This window comes from Protomyctophum parallelum (assembly GCF_964188405.1).
Source record: "Protomyctophum parallelum genome assembly, chromosome: 6".
Taxonomy (NCBI): Eukaryota; Metazoa; Chordata; class Actinopteri; order Myctophiformes; family Myctophidae; genus Protomyctophum; species Protomyctophum parallelum.
The window spans coordinates 17,969,618-17,981,936 of record NC_139701.1 but is presented as its reverse complement, the minus strand read 5'-3'; the positions used below and the strand labels follow the sequence as shown (position 1 = coordinate 17,981,936).

The following is a 12,319-nucleotide window of genomic DNA, read 5'->3' as shown; positions in this document are numbered from 1 at the left end:
CGAAAAAATAAAACAAATAAACACATTGAAAACTTAAGAGTAAAGTGCCAGAGACAAAGTAAATATAAGTATTTTCTGAGATCACGGTTTTCAAGATTAATTTTCTATACACCCCCCCCCCCCCCCCCAGTACATGATGGGCCTTGGTTAGGATAGGTGTAGGACAGTAGTAGTAAGTATTGTGGCTACCTTTCTGATGAAGCACTATGAAAGAGAATGTCAGGCATTTTACCATATATATAATACCCATTTCATTCTGCAGGGGAAGTTTGTGCACTGCGCTGCTTTTAATTATTATTAATTATCAGTTTACATTTTCTGTGCATCCCTTTGGGACATGATTTGTGATATTAGGCTATAATGAAACTTGACTTTACACACACGAGAGAAGCATGCCTATTCTAGGGGGAGCTTTTGCCAAAAATAGCTGATCTACAAGCTCATTTTATTTTTTAGCAAAGAGTTGGGACCCTATCTTGCCTTACCACTTATGCCTAAATGTTTTCACAATTGTTTTGCCTATGGCCAGCTTTGTGTGTCTGTGTGTACTGTGTACCCCATAGTGATGATTTGATTGGCAAGATATTGGCCCTTGGTGTAGACACAAAAAAAGAAAACGGTCCATGTACAGTTGTAACCCAGGTCCGTTTTACTAAGAATGGAGGGTTTAAGTGGTCTATGTCTCTTGACAGCCTTCAGGTTCCATGGTCTCCTCTGAGGCCACAGGGAGAATAAGGTGCGAGATGCGACTCCACAGGCCGCTGTACTTGTCCAGGTCCATCCTGTCGAAGGTGATGCGGCGGCCGGTGGAGAGGAACTTCTTCTTGAGGTGGTCGTCCACCATCTCCTCCACAGCGTTGAGACTGAGGTGGGTGGGAAGCTCCTCCTCGCCCGCCAGCAGCACCGTGAAGATCAGAGTGGGCGTTTTGTAGGCGGCGTTCTCGTGGTCGCAGTAGCGGTAGAAGATGAGCGTGGAGGCCGGAGGCAGCTCCTCGAAGCGGTTGATGACAGCCACGGGCTTGTCCCCTTCGAAGGCTCCCCGCAGCTGGCTGTCAATGTCTAGCTTGACCTGGTCACTGTCCAGGTGAGCTTTACTGGCTCCGTCAATGTGGAGGACGGAGGCGTTGAGGGCAGAGGAGAAGGCAGAGGCCAGGCCTCGGGCCAGGCAGTGCAGAGTCTTCTCGGCCTTAACGCCTGCAGTCAGGATGAGGCTGACAGGCTCGGTGGGCCGTTCCATCTGGAGGTGTCTCTTCAGGTGTATCCTGCCCCTCCGCCACAGCTCAGGGCGCTGAGTGGGGAACTTTGACTGTATCATCTCCAGTTCCTTGAGGAAGATGTCGACTCGCCGGACCTCCTTCTGCTCAGGTGGAGACTGAGAGCTGTAGGCATGAAGCGATACTGCAACCAGGACTATTAAACCGGCTAAAAGCCACAATTTCTTGTTACCTATAGAGAACACAATACAGACAATCAATTCTTTCTCCTGCCATTTTGTCAATAACTGTAAATATCCATCTTTGCTACTCAGTGTGTTAGGTACTCCGCAATCGCTTGATGTGACCCTAAATGATAACAGACAATGACACCAATGGTTTTCAAGACCTTGTGAATAATTACAATTGACATAAAATCATGGTTCACCATTACCTTGAACTCCAGCATGAGTTTCTGGGTTATTTATGACACTGTCAGGATTGACTGTTGAATCTGTGGAGAGTTTGGGGGAGTCGGTAAAAAGGAAGTAAAAAGGAAGAGAAACAATGGTAAAGAGAAACAATTCCTTTAGTTAACCTTTTTCATGCGTAGACACTGTTTCTTCGTCTTTCTCAGGGCCTTTCTTTGCGTCTGTTGGTTCATCATTCTCTGATGCAGCGTCACTCTCCTTAAACTCTGTACTGCTGCTAACAGCAATTTCTACTTCTGTTCAGAATAGGCAAATTATAAACTACAGTTTATTTTATGAAGCCTAAATGACTACATGTGACGTTTTTGTCCACATTTGCCTGTGTCATATGTAGACAAGCAAATACACACAACATAATATCCATCATGCTAAGACAATAATAAACTTTTAACTTTATTTTTATACACTGTAGCACTAACAAAAACTAAGTTATGAAGAGCTTTATGAAAAATTGAATAAATAATCATCAATAGAAAAAAATGCACAAAGCGTATAAAATGTAAAAAACCCAAAAACAAAACAAAGATTTACCATTAAAAATATCAATAGTCGTGAAAATAGCTAATGTACAAGCTCACAGTGCATTGATCAGCTATTTTTTGGCTCACACATACATAAACGGCATACAGTTATTACAGTAATACCTTTCTGACACTCCGATGACTCTACAGTTTTTAGTTAAATTCAGTTGCTTTAGTTAACCTTTTGATTCCTGCGCAGACACCAGTTCTTCAACGTTCTCAGGGCCTTTCTTTGTGTCTGTTGGTTCATGATGGTTTCCATCTACTTCATTCTCTGATGCCGTGTTACTCTGCATGTGGTCATCTTCTGATGGAGTTTGTATAGCTATTTCAGGCTGACTGGCTGTAGGAAAGAGTAATGGAGAGTCACACTGACTTATCAAGGACAACAACAATTTCTATTTCTGTTCGGAACAGGCAAACTGTCAGTGCACACACACTAGCGTCACGAAGATGCCAAATGCTGCGAGAGGCAGGGGTCTTCCTGGTTTTTAGACAGCTGGTCGATGGAAAATGAAGCTCGCGCGCAGCTTCCACTTGCTGCTGGGACAAGCATTTTCGGTATTCTGGCAGACGCTGGATTTTGCTGCGTGGGTGGAGCTTCATTTCCATCCACCAGCTGTTTAAAAACCAGGAAGAGACGCCTGCCACGAGTGGCTTTTTGCCGCGTAGCGCCTTGACGCCCATATGTGCTTATACTGTGTCAGCTCCAGTTTATTTTCTGCAGCCTACATTACTATAATGTGACATTAGCCTATTATGTTCTCGGTGTCATATTATGTAGGCACAACAGGGACACACATAGGGACAACATAATAACATAATATCCATCAGACAGTAGAGAAACAAAGGTAAATTAACATCTTTGCTAAATCTGGTGGCTTCACGTTGCATTCATATGTAATGTCCATTAATATGCAATGTCCTGTCTAAATAAACAAATAAAGTTTTAAAACACAGTATATGATGTTATTATCCAAAGTGCCTTGGGCTCTGCATGCTCCCTTAGCCAAGCTTGCGCCTAACCGCATACCTGAATGGGACTAGGTGTTAAATTATTATTTTAGTTAACCTTTTGATTTGTGCGTAGTAGACTCCCTTTCTTCATTGTTCTCAGGGCCTTTCTTTGCGTCTGTTGGTTCATCATGGTCTCCATCTACATTCACTGATGCAGGATCACTCTCCTTAACCTCTGTACTGCTGCTGTGGCCTTCTGATAGAGGTACGGCTATTTCATGGTGACTGACTGTAGGAAAGAGTAATGGAGACTGGAGAGTCACACTGACTGATTAAGGAAAACAGCAGGGACAAGCAAATACAACATAATATTCATCATGGTAAGACAATAATAAACTTTATTTTTATACACTGTACTAACACTTATCATAACTAAGTTATGAAGAGCTTTATGAAAAAATAAATAAAACAATCGCATAAAATTGAGTGTCAAATAAAAAGCACACCAGTGTGAACCAAGTGGTGCAACTCCTGTCTATTGGTTCTCTGTATCGTTCCAATTTGCGTCCAGCAGGTGGCAACCATGTCACATACTTCTCTCGTTCCAATTTCACGCATGCGCACACCACTCGTGCTCACACAGGTCACAGGTACACACACGTACACAGGACATTGCATGCTGGATGTAGAAGTGGTTGCACCACTTAAAAAAATAAGAAAAAAGGTTCACCGTCATCTTGATTCCCAGCAAGAGTTTCTTGGTTGCTTATGACACTGTCAGGCTTGTCTATTGAATCTGTGGATGTGGTGGCGAGTTTGGAGGAGCCTGTAAAAAAGGGATGTGTAAGGAAGAGCCATGGTAAAGAGAACCCCCCCCCCCCCCCACTCAAAAAAACAAAATAAAAATAAGATTTACCAGAAAGTTTTTAAAAATACCAATAATACTGGGAATAGCTAATGTACAAGCTCACCGCATTGTGATGCATTGTGAGCTTCTAGATTAGATTAGCTATTTTTGGCTCACACATACAGTACATAAACAGCATACAGTTGTACCTTTCTGACACCCTGATGACTCTACAGGCTCCTTTTCTTCATCTTTCTCAGGGTTTTCATTTGCGTCTGTTGGTTTATCATGGACATGGTCTCCATCTACCTCATTCACTGATGCAGGATCACTCTCCTTAACCTCTGTACTGCTGCTGTGGCCTTCTGATAGAGGTACGGCTATTTCATGGTGACCGACTGTAGGAAAGAGTAATGGAGAGTCACACTGACTGATTAAGGAAAACAGCAATGCCTGTGTTCTCTGTGTCATGTGTAGGCACAACAGGGACAAGCAAATACAACATAATATTCATCATGGTAAACTTTATTTTTATGCACTGTACTAGCACTTATCATAAGTAAGTTATGAAGAGCTTTATGAAAAACTGAATAAATAATCACCAATAGAATAGATTAGCTATTTTTGGCTCACACATACATAAACAGCAGTTGTACCTTTCTGACACCCTGATGACTCAGGCTCCTTTTCTTCATCTTTCTCAGGGTTTTCATTTGCGTCTGTTGGTTTATCATGGACATGGTCTCCATCTAACTCATTCTCTGATGCAGAGTCACATTTATTTTGGTCCACATCGTCTGTGTTCTCTGTGTAATATCCATTAGATTAGACGGTAGAGAAACAATGGTAAGACAATAATAAACGTATATTGTACTGTAGTACTTAAAAAAACGAATAATCAGCAACAGAATAAAAAACAAGCCATTAAGTGTATAAAATGCAGTGTCAAATAAAAACATAAGGGAATTAAATAAAATTAATAATTGAGATAAAATACTCACCATTATACCTTTATTACGTATTATTATTATTATTTATGGGCATAAACAGTTGAAAGGTACCGTTAGGTCTGACAATTATGTACTATGTATGTTCAAATCTTGCACATTGCATTATTTATTTTTGTGTGTGCCCATTCTTCCTGTATCCACTGCACTTTCACCACTGTACCTTACCTGACTGGAGATTCTCTGTCCCATGACTCCCAGCAGGTTCGGCCATGATTCATTGGAAGTGAAGTGAGCCAGGCTTTAAGCTACATTTGGACAGTGGGGTCAAGAAGTGATTCATATTAATGATCAGATTCAGATACACTGTTCTTATGTTTCTTCCGGGGTGTTCAAGCCGAGGCTATTAACTGTAACGTTAAGGCTAGCCGTTAAAGCCTGGGTACCGTGGCTAATTCAAGAGTGACTATCATAGATGTAGGTTTCGCTTTCGTATCTTAGTCAGACGATTCATAGTTAATTTAAACTAAACTGCACGAGGAAGCTCGCTATGAAGATTGCGTCTTCTGACGTGATCACAGAAGCATTCAATAAACTCACAGGCAATCTATTGGCTGGGTCTGAGACTAATGTGCACCTTAACCACCCCCCCCAGGCGAAGGTGATAAAAGGTGTCATCCAACCAATTAGTCTTCACTTTTGTGTAACTTCTCATGAAGATCACTGCATTGCACAAAGTCTCGATTTCAGTGTGTTTGAGTTTCCTAGGACAGGAGCGAATTCTGGTTCCAAAAACTGCACCACTGGTGAGTTCCTGACTTTGAGGTTAAGAATATTCCTTTCATAAAATTCTACTTGTTAGTCGGACGGCCAGAGAACGGCCCTGATTATAACTAGCGACAACTAAGCTATTTCTAGCTACAGTTACGCTAGCTTCTAGCTACAGCTACACCAGCTACTAGTCGGTAGGCCAGCACACGGCCCTGACTAGCCATAAGCCTGCTACAGCTAAGCTACTAGCAACTTAGCTTGGTTCCTGCAAAAGGACGCCGGTGTTAGCTACTGTTAGCATCCCACTAAGCTACCCTCCCCAGCTACCACTCCTGCTATCGGCCTGCAGAACGCTAAAGCAGTGATGCCGGGGAAGAGCAGAAGCCAACGTCGCAAGGCTAACGATAACAAGCCCGCAGTGCTGCAAAAGCACTGTGAAACATGCTCCAACTGGATGGCCGGCGAGGACAAACATGAGGACTGTGTCCGTTGTTTGGGCCTGCAGCACGCCCTCGACGCCGTTCATAACCCGGGTGCCTGCTCCCTGTGTGACGGCGTCGACGCGCGCATAATAGCCCGCAGGCTAGTACGTGCTAAGCAGTTCTTCGACGGGGCCATCCGACAACCAGAGCCAGCAGACCAACAAGAGGTGGACGGTCAATTGGCAGAAGAGAGACGGGACGCACTAGACCCCGCTCGTTACTCTGAGGGTGATTATGTTAACCTACCGTCTACTACCCGCGCGAAGCGGGCTGTTAAAAAAGCCAAACGAGCAGCTAAGAAGGCTCCGGCTGACGAGGTTGCGGCTACGGCTGCCGACATACCGCACATCCCGCCTCGCCAACGTACGAGGCGCGCGAATCACCCTCCCCCCGTCGAACAACGCGACGATGATGAAGAACAGTCCTCGGAGGAAGACCAGAGCCAGAGCTCCGACGATGGCTCCTCTTCTGGCTCCTACTATGAGGGCTCGTCCGAAAGCTCAGACTCTGACTCTGAGGGACGCCTCAGAGCCACTCTCATCGCGGGAATGCAACCTCGGGCGGCGGCCCAGACTGAGCCCGCAGCTGCGGATGAAACCGAGCAACAAAGCGCGGCGCCCGACGCAGCGCCCCAGGCCGATGCTCAGAACCGAGCCCCTGCTAGGTCCCAAGTCGTCCTCGAGATGGACAAGTCAGCGCTGATCGATGTATTCAAGAGGGCCACCGAGCGCAGCGGTCTAACATGGCCAGCTGAAGCTACCCCAACGGCGGCGGCTACAGACACGGCCTGGGATGGTTTCGGCGACGATCCGGACGCTCCCCGGCCAAAACAAATCCTACCCTTGGCTAAAGGTTTCACGGCGGCGCTCGGCGAATCCTGGGTACACCCCTATACCCACTCTTTCCAACCCACACATAAGAAGGAGCTTGATTGCGTCGCCATGAAGAAGGTGGGTCTGGAATCTCTGCCTGATATGGACAGATTCCTAGCTTCTCATCTCCTGCATGTCCCCGAAGTCGCCCCACCGAAAGAGCCTAAGTTTACATCAACACATGAAAACGACATGTCCACGATGACAAAGAAGGCATACGCGACGCTGGCGGGCTCCGTAAAAGCCATCAACGCCATCACACTACTCCAGGGCTCTGTCTCTCACATCTTTAAAACATCGGGAGAGGCGTTGGATCTGGAGCAGATCTACGAGCTACGGAGGCTCCACAAAGAGGCGCTTGCGCTGACAAGGTACAATACAGAGATGACTGGGAAAGCAATGGCCACTCTAGTAGTACTGGAACGGGCTAGGTGGTTAAACCACTCCGAAACCAAAGAAAGAGCCACTTTCCTGGACCAACCTATCCTGCAGGATAATCTTTTCTCTGGCACAGTAGCCGATCTCACGGCCAGACACGAAGACAGAGAGAAGAAAAAGCAGGCAGCGCAAGCTTTCATGCCGACAGAGAAAAAGCCTCCGCACGTGAGTAAGAGAAATAGATCCTCGTACGGCCGCTCTATGAACCGGAGGGACAACGAGAGGGAGCGCGGCTCCAGACCTCCTTTCAAAGCTCCGGCGGCTGCTAGGGCCCCCTCCGCTTCGGGTGGCCAGTACCAACACCAACGACAGGATCGCAAGAAGGACACCGCGACCCACGGTCAGCCTCCTCCCGCGGCGGCGGGACGGAGGCGTCATCGCCACCCGAACGTTAACAGTAAACAACAGCGTAAATGACACTGTGCCGAGCCTCGGGGAGGCGTTGATAAAATCCGCCCCCCTCCGCCCCCACGTTCTGGGGAGAGCTTACGCTCGCAGCGTAGGCGTAGCAGCCTCGGGCTGCACGCCACTGGCGCAGAGTGTACCGGACAAGATGGATGTTGTTGTTGCACCAATTTTTGCAGAAAAAATGTCGTTGCATACTGTAACTCCCCTGTCCCCCTCCCTGATTCAAATAAAGAGTTTGTATGGTACAAAATGTTTGAATCCTTGCCAGAACACACGGGGTATGAGCCCACTGCCACGCAGACCATTAAAACGGCCCGCGGCAGTCGGACGAAACGCAGATATACTGACAGCTCCTTGGAGCTCTGCCAAGAGGCACAAGCACCATGCCAGTTTGATGGCCCCGCCGCTAGGGGGCGCCATTTTACCACGAAAGGGCATGGTGCCAGTATTAAATCATATGACACAATGCCTTCCACGAGAGGCACCCACTCTGACTCAAAAAAGAGTAGGGCTGACAAAAAATCCTCTGACGAGGTGCGTTTCAAAATGGATAGAGTGCGGCGCACACACCTGGGTGGTGGACACAGTGAGAAAAGGCTACAAGCTGCAATTCTCAGCGGAACCACCCACATTCGAGAAGATAATATTCTCTCAAGCAAGCGGACAGGCAGCCGTCATTTTACAGAACGAAATACTCTCCCTGCTGGCCAAAAATGCCATTCAGGAAGTACCTCCAGATCAGAGCCTGAACGGTTTCTACAGTCGGTATTTTCTGGTAAAGAAAAAAGGGGGGGGAATGCGTCCTATTCTGGACCTCCGAGCCCTCAACCGATATCTGAAGGATTTTCGCTTCAAGATGCTGACAAATGCGGCGCTGTTACGCATGATACGCAGGGGGGATTGGTTCACATCAGTGGACCTCAAGGACGCCTATTTTCATGTTCCGATTTACCCACCGCACAGGAAGTTCCTGCGATTCGGGTTCGGAGGGAGGGCTTACGAGTACCTAGTTCTCCCTTTCGGGATGTCCTTGAGCCCCCGAGTGTTTGTCAAATGCACTCAGGCGGCCATAGCCCCCCTGAGGCAACGGGGTGTTCGCATAGCGAGCTACATCGACGATTGGCTCCTGCTTGCGCAGTCAGAGAGCGAGGCACGACTCCACACCAGCTGGGTAGTGAGTCACCTGCAGTCACTGGGCTTCAGTCTGAACTACGAGAAGAGCGTGCTTATACCAGCGAGGTCGACAGACTTCATAGGTATAACACTGAACTCTGCCTCCCTCACGGCTCGGCTGTCACAGGACAGAATGAATTCCGTTCTGAGGTGCGCGAGTTCGTTCCAGGTGGGACGCAGGGTCCCTTTTCGTACGTGCCAACAGATGGCGGGACTCATGGCTTCTGCTATAACCGTGTTACGGTTAGGCAGACTATACATGAGACCTTTTCAGAGGTGGATGCTCTCTCTCAGGGTGCCCAACGATCGTCGTCATCGCCTAGTCACAGTCCAACCGGAGTGTGTATCGGCGCTACGTCCATGGAGAGACGGGTCGTTTCTTTCAGAAGGAGTGTCCATGGGTCTGGTCGTGTCGAGGAAGATCATCACTACGGATGCCAGTCTGACTGGGTGGGGCGCCACCCACGAGGGCAGAACTGCCAGAGGAGTGTGGGGCGACGAACTAAGGACCGCCCACATCAACTATCTGGAACTGATGGCAGTATGGTTAGCCGTACGACACTTCAAACCCCTCATCAAGGACTGTCACGTCCTGGTCAGGACGGACAATACGACGACCATGTGCTACGTCAACAAGCAAGGGGGACTGCGGTCCCGCCTGCTGCACACACTAGCACAAGACCTGACTCTGTGGTGCGACGTGAATTTGAGCTCGATCAGAGCCTCCCACGTCCCGGGGATAGAGAACAGGGGGGCGGATCTTCTGTCCAGAGGGAGGTGCCACTATGCGGAATGGTCCCTACACAACGCGGTGGCAGCTCAGCTCTGGGACAGGTTCGGCCGCCCACAAGTAGACCTGTTCGCCTCGGGGGAGAACGCGAAATGCCCGGAGTATTTTTCCATAACCCTCTCCAGTCCTGGAGAGGGTGAGAACCCAGAACCTATCAGTAATACTGATAGCTCCGGGGTGGGGCTCTTGGAGGTCGGAGATATCGCCTCTCCTCTACGACCATCCGTGGCAACTCCCGCTGCGCAGGGATCTGTTGACACAAGCGAGAGGGGAAATCTTCCATCCACGGCCGAAAGACCTGGATCTATGGGCCTGGCCCGTGAGAGGATGAACCTCGATGCGGAAGGCCTGCCACAGAGTGTCATTGACACTATACAGAGTGCGAGAGCTCGATCGACTAGAGATTCCTACGACGGGAGGTGGCGTGCGTTTGAGAAATGGTGTCTACAGACACAGGCGGTGCCTTTCCAGGCGTCTGTGAAAGTCATTCTGTCTTTCCTTCAGAGTCTGATGGACAAGGGCCTGTCCTATAGCACTCTGAAGGTCTACCTGGCGGCTATTTCAGCCTGCCATGTTGGATTTGGGAATGGCACTGTCTGGGTGCACCCTCTAGTACGTCGGTATATGACCGGTGCAATGCGCCTCCTCCAGGTACCGAAGTCTTTGGTTCCTTCATGGGACCTCGCGCTGGTTTTGGACTCCTTGTCTCGACCACCGTTCGAGCCTTTAGAGTCGGTGGAGCTGCAGTTTTTGTCATTGAAAACGGCGCTACTGCTGGCACTGGTGACTGCTAAACGGGTCGGTGACATTCACGCTTTTTCAGTGAGCGAGGAATGCACGCGTTTTTCCGTGGATAGGACGAGGGTAGTCATTACGACCAACCCGGCCTTTGTGCCTAAGAACCAGTTGACCACCTGTATACCGGTGGACCTGGTGGAATTCTGTCCACCTCCCTTTTCCTCGGCGGAGGAGGAGAGGAGGCATACTCTGTGTCCTGTGCGGGTTTTGCGGACTTATATCGACAGGACGGCGGCACACAGGAAGACGACACAGTTGTTTGTGTCCTGGGGCCCTAAGACCTTGGGAAAAGCCGTATCCAAGGTGAGGATCTCACAATGGATAGTGGAAGCCATTGAACGGTCTTACTCGGCGAGGAGTTTGCAGCCTCCCATAAGGGTGAAGGCGCACTCCACGAGGGGTATGGCGACATCCTGGGCTCTGTCCAGAGGGGTGTCTATCCAAGAGGTATGTACGGCTGCGAGCTGGGCATCCTCCTCGACGTTTGCCAATTTTTACAGATTGGACGTGACGGCTGCGCCAGTGGCGCATGCTGTCCTCAGCGTGGCTTCAAGGTAAGGTTCGGATCTATCGGGCCTCTGTGTGAAGTGGCTCTGGATCCGGGGTTCCTTCTGTTTCACTCCGTCACCCTACAGGCAGGGGTCGAGGCCCGTGGGTCTAGACTTTGTGGTGGCAAGAAGGGAGTGTATCAAGTCTTCATAGCGAGCTTCCTCGTGCAGTTTAGTTTAAATTAACTATAGGTTACGAAGGTAACCCTGGTTAATTAAATAAACAAGCGAGGAAGCTCGCCAAAACGCCCTTCTTGTAGGCAATGCCTCATGAGAAGGTTCCACATGTTGAAGTGAAGACTAATTGGTTGGATGACACCTTTTATCACCTTCGCCTGGGGGGGGTGGTTAAGGTGCACATTAGTCTCAGACCCAGCCAATAGATTGCCTGTGAGTTTATTGAATGCTTCTGTGATCACGTCAGAAGACGCAATCTTCATAGCGAGCTTCCTCGCTTGTTTATTTAATTAACCAGGGTTACCTTCGTAACCTATAGTTTTTTTTTAATCCAAGGCTAAGCTAGCGCTAAAAACTAAAACAAAACAGTACACACCAGACACAACCCTTGCTTTTTTTCTATGAACAAAATACTGTAAAAATAACAGTGTTATTGACAACAGTGTTGTTGACATCAGGCTAAGCTCGATCGCGTCACCTCACCAGGCTTATCGATCAGTACGGAAACATCAGGCTACTGTTTGTTTATTAAGGTTTGCAAACGGACATTAATGACTGGGACTGATTCGTCAAACACATTATAATTAAACTACGTCACAGCGCGTATCCCAACGCATATTTTTTAGAAATGACAAAATATCTTACCGGGTGTCCTCTTTTAGAAAGCAATAACCGTGGAATTTGACCCATATGTCAGCAGACAGACACAGACGTCAGACGGCCGCCTTACAGGAGGAACGGAACTGTTCCCTTTACATGTTTGTTTAGAACGACATGTCATAATGGTAGTACGTGCCTTCAGTGTTGCCATGTCCGCCTATTATAAGCGTCTTTGTGCTTGTTTTTCTTTAAATATGCTTGGAAATTGGTTGCTTATTTCTCTCACAAAATCTGGCAATACTGCTT

General features: G+C 48.1%; 1 protein-coding gene across 5 annotated transcripts; it reads right to left on the bottom strand.

Annotated features, from left to right (window-relative positions):
- Positions 1 to 117: 117 nt before the first annotated feature.
- LOC310860365 (uncharacterized protein) lies at positions 118 to 12,182 on the bottom strand. 5 transcript variants are annotated; one of them, XM_083767227.1, is made up of 10 exons: positions 12,059 to 12,182; positions 5,185 to 5,264; positions 4,666 to 4,815; positions 4,219 to 4,407; positions 3,893 to 3,988; positions 3,278 to 3,451; positions 2,387 to 2,548; positions 1,792 to 1,920; positions 1,648 to 1,707; positions 118 to 1,446 (listed from the first exon to the last, which is right to left on the bottom strand). In XM_083767227.1, exons 2-10 carry the CDS (start codon positions 5,228 to 5,230, stop codon positions 677 to 679), a joined length of 1,776 nt encoding a protein of 591 aa, XP_083623353.1. In that variant the 5' UTR covers positions 5,231 to 5,264; positions 12,059 to 12,182; the 3' UTR covers positions 118 to 676. The 5 variants fall into 5 exon arrangements, with proteins under 5 accessions (XP_083623353.1, XP_083623354.1, XP_083623356.1 ...); XM_083767228.1 differs by lacking the exon at positions 1,648 to 1,707; XM_083767230.1 differs by lacking the exon at positions 1,792 to 1,920.
- Between the last annotated feature and the right edge of the window lie 137 nt (positions 12,183 to 12,319).